This window comes from Mus caroli, chromosome X (assembly GCF_900094665.2).
Source record: "Mus caroli chromosome X, CAROLI_EIJ_v1.1, whole genome shotgun sequence".
Taxonomy (NCBI): Eukaryota; Metazoa; Chordata; class Mammalia; order Rodentia; family Muridae; genus Mus; species Mus caroli.
In genome coordinates, this window is record NC_034589.1 from 70,952,164 (window position 1) to 70,967,417 (window position 15,254).

Genomic DNA, 15,254 nt, shown 5'->3' on the forward strand with positions numbered 1-15,254 from the left:
TGGCCTCGAACTCAGAAATTCACCTGCCTCTGATGCCCTCTTCTGGAGTGTCTGAAGACAGCTACAGTGTACTCACATATAATAAAATAAAATAAAACAAATAAATATAAAAAAAAAAACCTAAAAGAGCTTTCCACTGGAAATGTTATTAACACTATCCTAAATCTCACTGGGGACAAATGGAATCATAGTAAGTCTTGCCTAATTTTTAAATAACAGATAATTCTATAGAAAAGGATGGAATACTCACCAATTTATATGATAAATTAAACCAAACTTTAATACCAAAACTCACTAATGATGATTAAAAATAAAGCTAGAGTGGTGAATGTGGTGGTGCAATTATGATAGGCTATTTACACAGATGGAAGTCAAGCTAAATAGATCACTCTCTTATGCCATGCAAAATAAATGTCAAGATAAATTAGAGTCAAAAATACTAAATTCTTACAACAAAATCTAGAAGGACACACATAAAACCTTGAGGTGTGAAAGACATTTTAACCAACACTGTCAAATTTAAGGATGTGAAAAATTTATATTTGACTATAAAAATTAGGTGTTTTCATAAGTAAGTTATAAAGTAAGGCAAGAGATAGATAATCTTAGGAGAAATTATAATATAAATAAAGGATAATGAATACATGTAATAAGTGTTTTTGCAGCTAAAAAAATGGAAGACCCCCAAAGAAATATGGGTGAAACATAAAAAAAGTAAAATCTGAAAAATTAACTCTGATAGCCAACATGCATTTTAAAAGATGATGGATCTCATTACAAATAAAATATTACAATTAAAGATACAATATTATATGCTTATAAGACTGGAAAAAATTAAGCAATAATGTAAGACTTATTTCTGATGCAAATGCAGAGGTAAATATAATCCCATGCTCTGAAGATCAAAATGTATGAAGAGTCTTGAACGTTCTAAAAATTTAAACTAAAACAGCTGATTGTGGTGGCTCATACCTTTAATCCCAAACTTAGGAAGCAGAGGCAAGTGGATATTTTTGAGTTCTAGGCCATTCTGGCCAGCCAGAGATATAAAAACAAAACAAAAGAAAAACTAAAACAGAACTATGTCCTTTGTTCCAGCAAGATACCACCAGATAATCTATTCACTAAAATAACAGTAATGTGTCTGGGATTGTATCTCAATGATAAATCACTCATAAATAAAACAGGAGACTCCGAAGTACCACAAAATGAGTGAATTAGTGAGTTAATGAACACAGTACATAACAATATAGGATAAGACCCTCTCCATTCCAAATGGTAATGAGATGAATGTGTTTATTTTTATATTTTGTGTAGATGTGTACTTTTGTGTAGAAATAATGTGTGTAACAACATTGTAAAAGTTAAAAATTACTTACTGGACCCCTTAGTCTATGCAGTCTAATTGCTTAGAATGTCTTTTCCCTACCACCCTCTCACACACATACACACAAACAAACACACACCGAGTTTTGATTAGTAATTATTAATTTTGTAAAAATGGAATATTATACATAATTTATATGCTTTTACACTAAGAAACACCTAGTAGACTTTTCTCCATGTCAGTAGAAACAACCTTAATTCATCATTTGTAATATATGTATGAGTTGGGTCACACAAATAAACACAGTCAAAATCATATCTTCACAATATTGCACTTGACAGAGAATTTTTACCTTGAGTCTGTATGCAGCACACTGAGCAGATCACTCTGAATATAGTTCCAGGACAATTCCACTGCACCAAGGTAGTATCTTCTGATGGCACTAGAGCAGAAATTGAAAAGGCTCAGAAAGAAGCAAGCGAAGAGTGCTATTTGCATGGCTTTTATTACTAGAAAATGTTCAACTAAAGAAATGAAATTTTAACTCTTCTCTAAAATAACTTTAGCTGTTAAGAACAAAAAGAAAATGTAATGATTTAATGAAAAGTCCTAAATATTTTGCAGAGCATTTTATGGAAGTTTATCTACTGTGAGTGAAAGTAGCATTAGCACTAAACAGATCTGAAAGGATTACTTCCTTTTGGGTAGTAGGAAGCAGGCACAGGAAAACTGGAATAGGAAGAGTGGCTGAGCTAAGGCTTAACCCATTTCCTGCTGGGTGCATCCTAACAAGTTTGAATCCTTAAGAAAAGGAACAGAATACTGAGAAGGAGCGTTCAGGTGTATTCAAATTCCTAGCCTAATTCTAAAAGACTGTTCCTTGGTACCTGTAGCAAAGAAACTCTAGATAGTGAAGATTCTGGAATCTGCATGGAATGTAAAAGCTTCCACTTTGGGATTCACCAGATTCCAGCCTACTTTCTCCACAGAAACTTTCCAGCTGCCCACATGGCCTAGAGATCCAGATAGGATACCTGTACCGTATTTTTATTTGCTGTTGCTTTTTTATTAATGATTAATATGGGAGGCCCCAGGTAGTCATAGGCAGAGCTACTCTTGGACAGGTGTTCTTGAGTTGTATAAGAAAATAGGCTGATCAAGACATAATGATCAAGTCAGTAAGCAGTGTTCCTCCATGATCTGTGATTTAGTTCTTGCACCCAGGTTCCTGCCCTTTTGAGCTTCTGTCCTGATTTCCATCAGTGATTGGTTATTATATGGAAGTATAAGTTGAAATAAACCCTGTTGCTTTTGGTCATGGTGTTTTATTACAGCCAGAGAAACTTTAACTAAGACACCCTCCCTCCTCAAAAAGCTGAAAATAAACTTATCATATGACCCAGCTATATCACTCTTGGGCATACATCTAAAAGGATTGTACATCCCTCTATAGGGATACTTGTATATCCATATTCATTGCCATTCAATTCATAATTGAATGAAAAAGGAAAGAGCCAACATCCACCAACTGAAGAATGGATAATGAAAATGCAATACATTCACACAATGAGGTATTACTCAGCTGTAAAGAAAAATGAAATTAAATTTGCAGGTAAATGGATAGAGCTGGAAATAATCATTCTCCGTGAGGTAACCTAGACCCAGAAAAACAAATGCCTCAGATTCTCTCTCATATGTGGATGCTAACTCTGAATCTTTAGATATCTGTTTTAAATTGGAGTATCCATAGAGATCAGGAAACTAGCAAGGGGCCAACAAGGGAAGGCAGATTTCAAGGAAAATGGGATAGATGCACTGCAGTTGATATGAAAAGGGAACAGGAGAAATTGAAGGGTTAAGTGGGGTAAGGATGGGAGGGCAGGAGAGAGAAGTGAGTATGGGTAGTGATTATTAACACTAAAGGTACTTGAAAAAAAAACCATGAAAACCTACTCCTGTAGAAGCTTTTTAAATAAAATATACATGTATACATATATAAGAATTTAAATGGAGTTACCCCTACATCAGGATGACAATGTCCCTATTAAACACTGCAGGGTAACAAATATAAAGCCCAGTGCCAGGAATGGGTCACCTCTTTTGGAGTTTGTTGGCTCCATAAACCCCCAAACATTATAAGCTATTGCCAATTTTTTGGCAATCTACAGAACTTCATGGTTAAGACTGTATTGCTGATGATACAACATACTTGAGTCATAAAACATGGGGAAATCAAGCTGGCACTGACAAGATTTCACAGTGCTGGAAGGTTACATGTGTGCTCTTTGGGGTGACAAGTTATTGACAGTCTTACAAAGCATCTAAGAACCCTGTGAGGTACTATATAATGACTGGTATGACAAAATAGCCTCATTGCTATGGTAGTGGTATAAATATAATAGGAGTAACTAATCACTTTATGTTTGTATTTAAGGCCCACTCCACAGGATAGAACCGATACCTGTTAGCCAAAACCCCATGGCTGCCTAAGTCATAGGGAAGAACTGCTTTCCTAAATGGACACAAAAATAAACTGTCTCCTCCCAATTTTCTTTACTATTATACCGATAAAATAGGGGATCTTTCAATCCTCATCTAAGAATCTTCTTTTTTCTAATAGACTCACAACTAGTATATGTACAGAGAATAAGAGGCAATAAAGTGCTCAATTCTAATTGAGATATTTGTATCACTCCCCTCTCCAGTCCCAAGGGATCAGAAGTCCTGTTTTGGCCTCTGGTACTGTGTACACGTGCTGTACTCAAACACATGCAAATACTCATATACACAAAGTTAAAAAAAAAAAAACTTTAAAGCAGCAGAAGAAGCAGTCATAATACAAGTGTACATTATTAAGTGGTTGGAATGCTTTTAAAAAGTGTAAGATGTGTTTTCCTGAACTTAAACAGCCTTGAAATTAATGCCAGAATTAACATAAGTTCATTGTTTACATAAATATGCAAAATCTAAAATAAATAAATAAAGGTGAGATAAACTCTGTCACCACCAAGGCGGAGAGTCTTTCTGCACATGTAGCAAGCATTCATTCCTCTGCGCGAGTGTGGGGCTGCAGCTGAGGTTGTTGTAGCAGCTGCTCCAGGACAAGAAAGCTGTCTAATGGGACCAGGCCCTGCTGTCTCAGACTGCCAAGGGACTGGAAATATCTGCCCCACCTGCCGGAAGCCAGCTGCGGATGACTAACGCCTGTTCCTGGTCTCGTGGTCTGAAGCTGTGTCATCGCGATAGTAGTTCCCACTCCCCCGCCCCCGAAATGGCCGCTAACAGTCAAGGTAAAGGCGGGAGCACGCACGCAAGGGATGGGGGTGGAATCACCTTTGTTGCTTAGAGTGAAGTACTGGCGGTCGCATGCTGAGTCGCCTGCTGGGTTTCTCATTCCCTAGGGAGCTTCAATAGCACCTGGATAGGGCAGTTCCGAGACTTTTCAGGCGGGTGTTCTGGGATCTGGCCAAGGTCAAACTTAAGCCGGCCTTTGAGTTGCCCAGGGATGTTATCTCTGCCTAGCTCTTCTAGCCTTTCAGCGCGGCCCCTACCGAGGTGTTCCTAGGGAGATCCAGTTACTGTTCTCAGAAGCGATCTGGCTCCCTGACAGGAGTGTTTTTGTCTCTTATTGCCTCTCAAACACCTACAGTCCTCATTTTCATTGGTACTTTCCTAATTGATTGTTTTGAAAACAGTAGGAGATTGAGTTGGCCCACTCAAAATAAAATCCCAGTGGAGCACCCTTTTTCTTTCTTTTTGTCCGTTTTCTTTAGTTACGTTAAGTCAGTCAATTCATTAAGCTCACAGTCATTACACTTGATGCAATTGCTGAGCAGAATACCTAGAAATTTTTGAGAAACCTTGAGTCTTAATAATTGTAGTGCTTACAATAATTATCGTTGTTTTCCTGGGCCTATAGACAAGGCTTGTAAATATTGTTTACCAGTGTTTAATGAGCGGACTCTAATTGTTATCCATCCCATCTCACCCACCATCAACAGATAATTTGGTGTAGTCCAGTCTGGCCTTAAACTCAGCAATCCTCGTGCTTCAGCCTCCAGAGTGCGTGGCACTATACCCAACTAAATCCCACTTTTGACTAGAGCCATATGTTGAATGTATTGTATATGTTTTTTTTTTAAATATATATATGAATATCTAATGCTTCTAACACTATTGAAAGGACTTGCTTTGTACTGTGGAGTTACCTGAGTATCTTGATAGGAAAATGATATAATAGTATATATAAATATATTTCTAGACTTCGTATTCAACTAATTTTGTGTATACTTAGGTCAATGCAATCTCTCTCTCTCTCTCTCTCTCTCTCTCTCTCTCTCTCTCTCTCTTGGTTTTTTGAGACAGGGTTTCTGTAGCCCTGTCTGTCCTGGAACTCAAACTATAGACCAGGCTGGCCTCAAACTAAGAAATCTGCCTGCCTCTGCTGGGCATGCACCACCACTGCCTGGCTTCTTCTTCTTCTTCTTCTTCTTCTTCTTCTTCTTCTTCTTCTTCTTCTTCTTCTTCTTCTTCTTCTTCTTCTTCTTCTTCTTCTTCTTCTTCTTCTTCTTTTATTAGATATTTTCTTTATTTACATTTCAAATGTTATCCCCTTTCCTGGTTTCCCCTCTGAAAACCCCCTATTCCATCCCCCCTTCCCCTGCTCACCAACCCACCCACTCCCACTTCCTGGTCCTGGCATTCCCCTACACTGGGGCATCTAACCCTCACAGGACCAAGGGCCTCTCCTCCCGTTGATGACAGACAAGGCCATCCTCTGCTACATATGCAGCTGGAGCCATGTCCCTCCATGTGTACTCTTTGGTTGGTGGTTTAGTTCCTCGGAGTACTGGTTGGTTCATATTGTTCCTCCTATTGGCCTGCAAGCTCCTTCAGCTCCTTCTGTCCTTTCTCTAGCTCTTCCATTGGGGACCCTGTGCTCAGTCAAATGTTTGGCCAAGAGCATCCACCTCTGTATTTGTCAGGAACTGGCAGAGCCTCTCAGGAGACAGTTATATCAGGCTCCTGTCAGCAAGCAGTTCTTGGCATCAACAATAATGTCTGGATCAATCCAACATCTTATTGAATACTATAGCCTTATGAATCTTGAACTTAGCCAGGCAGTGTTGGCACTCACCTTTAATTCCAGCACTGGGGAGGCAGAGGTGGGTGGATCCCTGTGAGCTTGAGACCAGCCTGGTTAATTCTGGGGCTCCACAGAGAAACTCTGTTTCACTGCTCCCAGCCCCAAAAACCTTTAACTTAGGTGGCTCTAAATTATACTGTGGTTTTGAAGGTTTTGAACACTCTTAAACTTTCTTCCTAAGGTTTTTTGTTTTTTGTTCTTTTTGGCCGTTTATCATATAGAAGATTGAATTTTCTCGTATGGTCTGTTTTCAGTGATATTCTCATCCCAGTAAGAATTGGAGTATGTATTCTCTCTTCTTTAATCTGGATGGGAACTACTCTAGGCCAGTTTGGTGGTAGCAAAATTGAATAGCTTCTGAGGCCAGAGCTTAAAATGATGACAGTTTTTTCTAGGTCCTTGACCTTTCTTCCACTTGAGACAGTCACCTCTTAAACTTAACTTCAGTGGTATTAAGGAAGTCCACTCTAGCCTCTGAGAAAAATAGTCTGTATATGTAACTGTAGACTTTTTAGATTATTATTTATTATTATATTATTATTCCAGATCCTGCCCTGTAAGTTTTCTACCTGAAGCCTCAGATATCACAGAATGACAGAGAAGCCTTAATGGTGTGATTGAATTCCACATGTACAGAACCAGAGATAATAGACAAAATAACTTTGTTTCATGTTTGAGCAATTTGTTGTACAGCTATTGTAACTTCAACACTATTTTTGATTCTTTGCCTGTCTATATACATTTTAAAATCCCTTAACCCAGTGGTTTTCAACCTTCCTACTGCTATGCCCCTTTAATGCAGTTTATCATGTTGTAGAGACACCAAGCATAAAATTGTTTTGTTGCTACTTCATAATTGTAATTTTGCTACTATTATAAATTGTAATGTAAATATCTGATATGCAGGGTATCTGATGTTTAACTCCAAAGGAGTCTGGATACACAGGTTGAGAACCACTGCCTTAACATGTAAAGGACATTTTGTTTTTGCTAAGGATTATATAGTAAAGAGAATGAACATCTTAATATTGAAACTCAGGTAGGAATCTAGCTCACAGGCTTAGCTTTTTAAATCTCCTTAAATTTAGGAGGGGAGTGCTCTATAGTTTATCATTCTTTTTCTTTTGCCTGCTAATATTTAGAAAGCACCTTCTTAATTTTATATATATATATATATATATATATATATAAGTTTTACAAGATAATTTAGGTATTGTTTTGTACAATAGCATTCATTTAGATAGCAGCCTGGATATTCATTCAAGTACCCTTCATTCCCTTGTTCATTTCTAGAGTTCTACTTAGCATTTCTTGATTGAGTTACATCAGTTTGCCTCTTGAATGTTATTTCTCTCCTATTCTGGTAATCTTCTTGGACTCCAATTATATATGTGTGAAATATTCTGAAAATTTTTGCTTTATTTAATTTTATAAAATTTATTTATTTATTTATTTATTTATTTACTTACTTACTTAATAATGTATATGAGTACACTGTAGTTGTGTTCAGACACACCAGAAGAGGGCATCAGATCCCATTACAGATGGTTGTGAGCCACCATGTGGTTTCTAGGAATTGAATTCAGGACCTCTAGAAGAACAGCCAGTGCTCTTAACTGCTGAGCCATCTCTCCAGCCCCTCATTTAATTTCTTGATCATTTCTGATTCTGCCTCTATTTTCTATTCTTTTTTTTAAAAATGACAATTCTTGGGTTTTTCTTTGGTTTGTAAACAGTCTTGCATGCTGAGTTTTTAACATTTGTTATCTTAATGCAGTATGTTTCCAAGGAAGAAGTATTGGACATAGTAGGTAAATCCAAGATGATCTTTGTTCAAACCAGGCATTATACTTTTTTTCCCTTTGGTTTTTTGAGACAGGATTTCTCTGTGTAGCCCTGGCTATCCTGGAACTTACTCTGTAGACCAGGCTGGTCTCAAACTCAGAAATCCGCCTGCCTCTGCCAAGTGCTGGGATTAAAGGCTGCACCACTACTGCTCCACCACTGCCTGGGACATTATACATTTTGTTAGCTTGTTTCCCATTCCAAAGCTTTGTTTCCTGGTTACAAAATGGGATTAATAAGTAGTACCTATCTTTTCCTGTGCATTTAATTAAATAGTTTGTTACTAAGTACATTGTCTAGTAAAAAGCACCCAGTCAAATATTGTTTACTTATTCATTGGAGATCTATATAATACAGAAAATTGGTTTGTAGGTGGCTCCTAAGAGGGGAATTTAAAAATACATATTTAGAATGCTTTTATTCCATAGCACTGTTTTTCCCTATGTCAGTTCAATTGTTTTTAAATTTGAGAGGAAAAACAATAGCAGACTAAGCCTAAGTTTTCAAGGTGCTACAATACATATATTCAAATTTATTTATTTTAGTCAGAATTTCTAAAATTCCAATCCAGAATTTCAGAGATAATTTACTATTTAAAATAGTTACCTGTCTGCTTTAAAAATTTCTTAATCTTGTTAGGAATAGTGGAAAACTATTATGAAAGTAAATATTTTCTTATTTTCTTAGTTCTTTTTTTAGTTTTTTATTTGCATATACTAATCATACACTATGATGGATTTTATTATGATTTTTATACATTTATACAATGTGTTTAAATCATATTTACTTTTGTCTCCCTATTCCTTCTGATCCCCTTCAATTGTTGTGTTGTCTTCACTATACTTTTTTTGATGACCCATTGAGTTTCATTAGGCTTATTTATAGGAACATGTGTGAGAGATTGTTTACTAGTGCATAGGCACCTTACCATACTACTGAAGAAAATGTCTACTCCTTTGGCAGTAACCAGTAACTACATATCTTCATTCTTTTATAGGAACCTTTGATGGAAAATTTGAGGCACTGGATCTTGCAGAATTAACTAAAAAACAACCATGGTGGCGTAAGCTGTTTGGGCAGGAATCTGGGCCATCAGCTGAAAAATATAGTGTAGCAACCCAGCTGGTAATTGGGGGTGTTACTGGATGGTAAGTAGTGTTAAAGATCTGCAGTTTTTTGTGCCTGATTTAGTAGCATAGTTATAGAAACTGTCTACTCTAATTAATGAAAACACACTGACATTACTGAAATTGTTCAATATGTAGTGGACCATCAATTAAAGTACTATTTGATATTTATGCATGTACTGTCAGGTCCAAAAGAAACTTCAACCCCCCAAACTCCAAAAGACACTCCAGATATCCAGAAATAAGCTCAGCCTGGACTATAAGAGAATTTCTGGTGGTTAGATGAAAAGACAGCATTCCTTAAGAACTTTTGAAAGATTCTCTTCTGTCAAAAGGAGTCATTCCCTTATCTCTGGAAAAAGAGATATACGGCTCTCCAATTAACACATATCAGCATAGTAAGGTCCATGCTAGTTTTCAGGCTCCCTAAAGTCCCTATTCACAAGTACTTGTTATACATTTCAAAGCCCTAGCATTGGACTTTCTCTCCTCACAGCTACTCACACTTCATATTACCTGGCTATTCTCTCCTAAGATGCCCATGTCCAGACTGCTGACTATGTGTAATTTACTCCTCTTTCTGCTCTGGACTCTTCCAGATACCTCTGGCTGTTCTCTCTCTCATATCTACAATAAAAATCATCCCCCTTAACTGTACCATGGAATGTCTGGTGCCAAAAACCTTGCATATAGGCAGGCACTATTTAAAGTTTATATAAAGGTATCTCATCTCCTTCTTAAAATGACTTGGTAATTTTAATATCTATGTCCTTTTTGTAGAAATTAAGGCTCAGAAAGTTTATCTAGATTATAGGTGAAGGCAACATAGTAAGTGGTAGATTAAGATGTTAACCATTTATATTAGCTGTGCCAGATGTTAATGTTGCAGTTTTCATTTGTTGGTGTGTATAAAATGTTTAGAGCCAATTCAGTGAGTGAGTAATGAATTCATCAATCTCAGAAAGTCCTTTTGGAAAATGTTATTGTAATGCAAATATACAGAACAGCTATCTATAAGGAATAGTTGGAGAACAAATTCCCATATAACAATCACTGTGGCTAAAAAATATGGCTAGTGTCCCCCAGAACTCTAAAAGTTGTTGGGGAGTTGCTTCTTTACTTTCCTTCTTAATTTTAATAATTTATTGCAGTTAATCTGGTTTTGAACTTTGGATAAACACAATCACTATGAATTCTTTTGATTATTGCTTCTTTGTTGTTTTGTTTTTCTGAGACAGGATTTATCTGTAGTTCTGGGTGTCCTAGAACTCATACTATACAAAAGGTTGGCCTCAAACTCACAGAGACCCACCCACCTCTGCTTCTCGAGTGCTGGGATTAAAGACACACTAGCACTGCCTGGCTTGGTTCTTGCTTTTAAAAATGTTTTCTGTATTCAACCATATCATATGAAGCTCTAGTTTCTTCATTGTCATTTGTATTTAGAATTCCACTGTATGAATATACCATAGGATATTTTCCCAGTTGACCTTTTTTCAATTTTTGAATAATATAGACCATGATGATATGAAATTATTATGCAAATTTCCTATTGTGAATGGGTACATTACTTCCTTGGTGTCTGTACCTAGTAGTCACTAAATTATTGGGTGTATATGTCTTTACCTTCATGAGATAGTGTCAGGCTGATGCCTAAAAGGGGTTACATTGCCACCAAGGACCAAGTGTTTCTGTTACACTACATCCTTGACCATATTTGTTGTTGCCATACTGGTAATTTCTTGCTAGCCTTTACAAGTAGTGTTTTCCTCATTGTGATTTTGTTTGCATTTTTCCCAAGTAGGGGTAAAAACTGAAGACTTTTATATGTATTTATTTACTACTTAGACTTGTCTTTTATTAAATTCCATGTTTTCCCCCTCTAAAGTTGTCATTTTTTGTAGTATTCATTTTTAAGAGTTTTGAGTGTGTGTCTGTGTGTGTGTGTGTGTGTGTTGTGTGTGTGTGTGTGTTGTGTGTTGGTTTGGTTTGGTTTTTGTTTTGTTTTGTTTTGTTTTGTTTTGTTTTGCAGTGGAGTCTTTGGTTCAGCAATGAAGAAACTTAGCAGGGCCAGGCCTGGCAAACATGGTAATGCCCTCTTCCTTCTCCCATGTAAACCATAGATAACATCCTTAAAGCTAGCCATCAAGGTCTCTTCCCTTATTTGGACATGTTCTTATGCTAGACGAATTCCTCAGGGATGCAATTTATGTGAGAGGGAAGGGGAAAAGGGAAGATGCTGCCAGTACCATGTTTGGTAGGCCTGAGTCTGAGAAGGCCCTTCAAGCATGGTTCAGAACTTGTGATCCTCCTACCTCTGTGTCCCAAGTGCTGTTGTATACCACATTTGTAATATGGCTCAGCCATACTATTTGTCACTTAAACAATATAAATGAAATCCTTTGCTTATACAAAAAATTTTACACAAATGTTCCTAGTTTTATTTGTAATACCTGAAAGTAGAAACAGTCTAAACATATACAAAAAGGGAACAGCTTCAATACCATATCTTTATACCTGTATCAAAATTCAATTTACAGGGGGTTGGGGGAAGGAGTGGAGAGATGGCTCGGAGGTTAAGAGCACTTACTGCTCTTCCACAGGTCCTGATTTAATTTTCCAGCAAACACATGGTGGCTCATAGCCATCTGTAATTCGATCTGAAGCCCCTTCTGGTGTGTCTGAAGACAGCTATACAGTGTACTCAATATACATGAAATAAAAACAAATCTTTTTTGAAAGGTCATTTACCATCTGTTCATTAAATTAATCTGTCTGATGGTCAGCAAGATATCTTGGGTAAAGACACTTGCCATCAAGTCTGAGAACCTGACTTCAATCTCAGGGACCCACATGGTAGAGGAGAGAGCTGACTCATACAAGTTGCCCCTGACTTCTACATGTGCACACATATGCGCTGAACACACACACATACCAAAACAAACCACTTAAAAAAATAAAAACAATTCATTTAAAAATTGACTTGTCTTGGTGCCGATATCATATTGTTCTGATCACTATCACTTTATTTTCTTGTATTTATTTCATCTTTATAGGTTATATATAATCTATTGATATAAGGCCAATATGTCACAATAAATGATCAACATAGAATCCTAAATACCTATATAAATATTTTATATTTGATGCTATTTTTAGTGCTGTTACTCAAAAAAAATAATTTTCCTGTTATTTATTACTTGTATATAGAGACAAAATTTCCTAAAGTCATTTATTGAGTTCCAGAGTTTGGGAACACTCAAGACATTCTTGTGTTTGATAATCCTTTAGGCCAGTGTTTCTCAACATGTGGGTCATGACTCCTTTGTGCATTAAACAATCCGTTCACAGGAGTTGCCTAAGACCATCAGAAAACACAGATATTTGTATTATGACATAACAGTAGCAAAATTACAGTTATGAAGTATCAATGAAAATAATTTTATGGCTGGGGGTCACTACAACATGAGGAACTGTAGTAAAGGGTTGCAGCATTAGGAAGGTTGAGAACTACTGCGTTAGAATGATTCATAGAACTCAGAGCTGTTTTACTCAGGGTTACAACTTCATAACAAAATCAGGCAAGAAAAGATACACACAGGGCAGCAGCCAGAAGAAACACATAAACGGATTTTCTACTTGTCTTTTATAGATTCTTCTATTTAAAGTGGGTTTCTTGTATATAACCTCATGCTTACACAGTAAGTACTTTGTTCACTACACTATCTCCTCAGCCTCCTTCTTTTAAAATTCCAGTTTGAAATATCTTCCTTAAAAAAAAAAAAAAAAACTATCTTCCTTTTGAAGAGAGCATTTAGACTCTTTATATATAATTTCTTGAGGCAGGGTCTCTCTACATAGCCCTAGTTATCTGGAACTCTCTATGTAGACCACACTGGCCTCTGCCTCCTGAATGTCAAGATTAAAGACACGCATTACTATGGCCTGCTTGCATATACACTTTTTGTTGACAAGCTTCATATAGGATGGTACATGCATGTATTCTTGGTATATGCAAGGGGCCTAGTTTAAAAAAAAAAAAAACGAAATGGAAGCTCCACGGTTAGAGGTAGGAAGAAATTTTTATTGTGGATAAGAGAGAGAAAGAACATCCAAGGCCATCTGAAAAAGTCCAGAGCAAAGAGGAAAAGAATCAGACTGGACATAGCCATATCTGCAAAACAAGGGAGAATAGCAGGGAATAGCAAGAGATAGAGTAGTGGGAATGGTAGTGAGAGAACAGTGGAAATAGTGAGAATTCGGGGTAGGGGGTACCTGGTCTATACCGAGAATAAAGTGGGTCTGGGAAAAAGGAAACCTGTTAACTGAAACAACCTCAGGGTTTGGGGTAGGGGTGGAGGTGAAATGGGCTAGGATGCTAATGTGGACTTTGAAATGTATAATGGGTACTCATGAATAGGGACTCTAGGAGCCTAGAGGCTAACATGAGCTTCTGTTTCTGTATATTGTAAGAAGGAGCTAAATCATTTCAAAGTAAGTAGGATATTGTTAGAAGTTTGTGCTTGTGTGCATCTGACAGCCTGTCGCGTCTGATCTTGGTTTGGTTTCATAGGTGCACTGGTTTCGTATTCCAGAAGGTTGGAAAATTGGCTGCAACAGCTGTAGGAGGTGGATTCTTTCTCCTTCAGGTTTGTCTGTTAAGTTTTTCTAGGTGTTTGGAAATTCTACTTGCTCATTAACATATTGTGAGAAATTATAGCCCTGGATATATTACATTAAAATAGTTTATACATTTGGTTTTGTGTGCTATTTTTTAATGCTACTAATCATTTGAGTGAAATCTTAATTCCTAGTCACATTTTATTTCATGTTTATACTGTTAAGAGCCACCACGTGGTTGCTGAGAATCAAACTTGGATTCTTTGGAAGAGTAGCTAGTGCTCTTAATCACTGAGCTATCTTTCCTGCTATTTTTTTTTTCTTATTGACTTCTATAACAACTTCACTGTTTATAAGTGCTAATGTTTTACTTTACATATACATATTTTCTCTAATTTATTTGGGTAACTAATTGGTTGATGGTCTTATGGATAACCCTAATTTATCAGAAACAACATACTTGAATCGATTTTATTCTGTCCACATTTCCATGAAAAATTATTTACTTTGGCTTTCATTTTAACATCTTATTTTTAAATTTTATGTAAAACTTTGTTAAACGCAGTGTATACATTAAATGATTGCCAACAGTTGAAGACAGTTGTTTATTTCTATTGCCAAATATGGAACATTGAATGTAGTATGTACATTTTGCCCAAAAGTCACAAAAATAACTAATTTTTCCAATAATGGAAGTCAAAAGAGTTTTGATTACCTATTTGCAAGATTTATCTTGACAAAAAGAAATGCCAAAGACCATGTTCCTTATTACGTTTTTATTACTGTTAAATTTGTAGCTGGCAAACCATACTGGATACATCAAAGTTGACTGGCAAAGAGTAGAAAAAGACATGAAGAAAGCCAAAGAGCAGTTGAAAATTCGTAAGAATAAGCAAATACCAACTGAGGTCAAGAGCAAAGCTGAGGAGGTAAGTCTTGTTTTGTTCAGATTTAGTATATGAAAAGTACAGGCAGTTTTGTGTAGAAAACAGGATATATAATTATCTTAGCAGTATAAAAAGCTTTATGATAACAAAGAACTTGGAGCAGTGAGACAAAAACTATATTCTATGTCACTCTTAGAATATCATTACTAGCCGGGCGTGGTGGCGCACGCCTTTAATCCCAGCACTCGGGAGGCAGAGGCAGGCGGATTTCTGAGTTTGAGGCCAGCCTGGTCTACAAAGTG

At 36.7% G+C, this 15,254-nt stretch overlaps 2 protein-coding genes across 2 annotated transcripts in view; one reads left to right on the forward strand and one right to left on the reverse strand.

The window, feature by feature from the left end:
• F8 (coagulation factor VIII) overlaps window positions 1–2,030 on the reverse strand; it is a 276,933-nt gene extending 274,903 nt beyond the window's left edge. The window contains exon 1 of the mRNA XM_029473023.1: window positions 1,680–2,030. Within this exon, the coding sequence (XP_029328883.1) occupies window positions 1,680–1,825 (146 nt within the window). The 5' untranslated portion in view covers window positions 1,826–2,030. The remainder of the gene's footprint in view (window positions 1–1,679) is intronic.
• Window positions 2,031–4,510: 2,480 nt separating this feature from the next.
• Fundc2 (FUN14 domain containing 2) overlaps window positions 4,511–15,254 on the forward strand; it is a 15,673-nt gene continuing 4,929 nt past the window's right edge. The window contains exons 1-4 of the mRNA XM_021153295.2: window positions 4,511–4,617; window positions 9,316–9,466; window positions 14,019–14,094; window positions 14,863–14,994. Coding sequence (XP_021008954.2) covers window positions 4,521–4,617; window positions 9,316–9,466; window positions 14,019–14,094; window positions 14,863–14,994 — 456 coding nt within the window. The 5' untranslated portion in view covers window positions 4,511–4,520. The remainder of the gene's footprint in view (window positions 4,618–9,315; window positions 9,467–14,018; window positions 14,095–14,862; window positions 14,995–15,254) is intronic.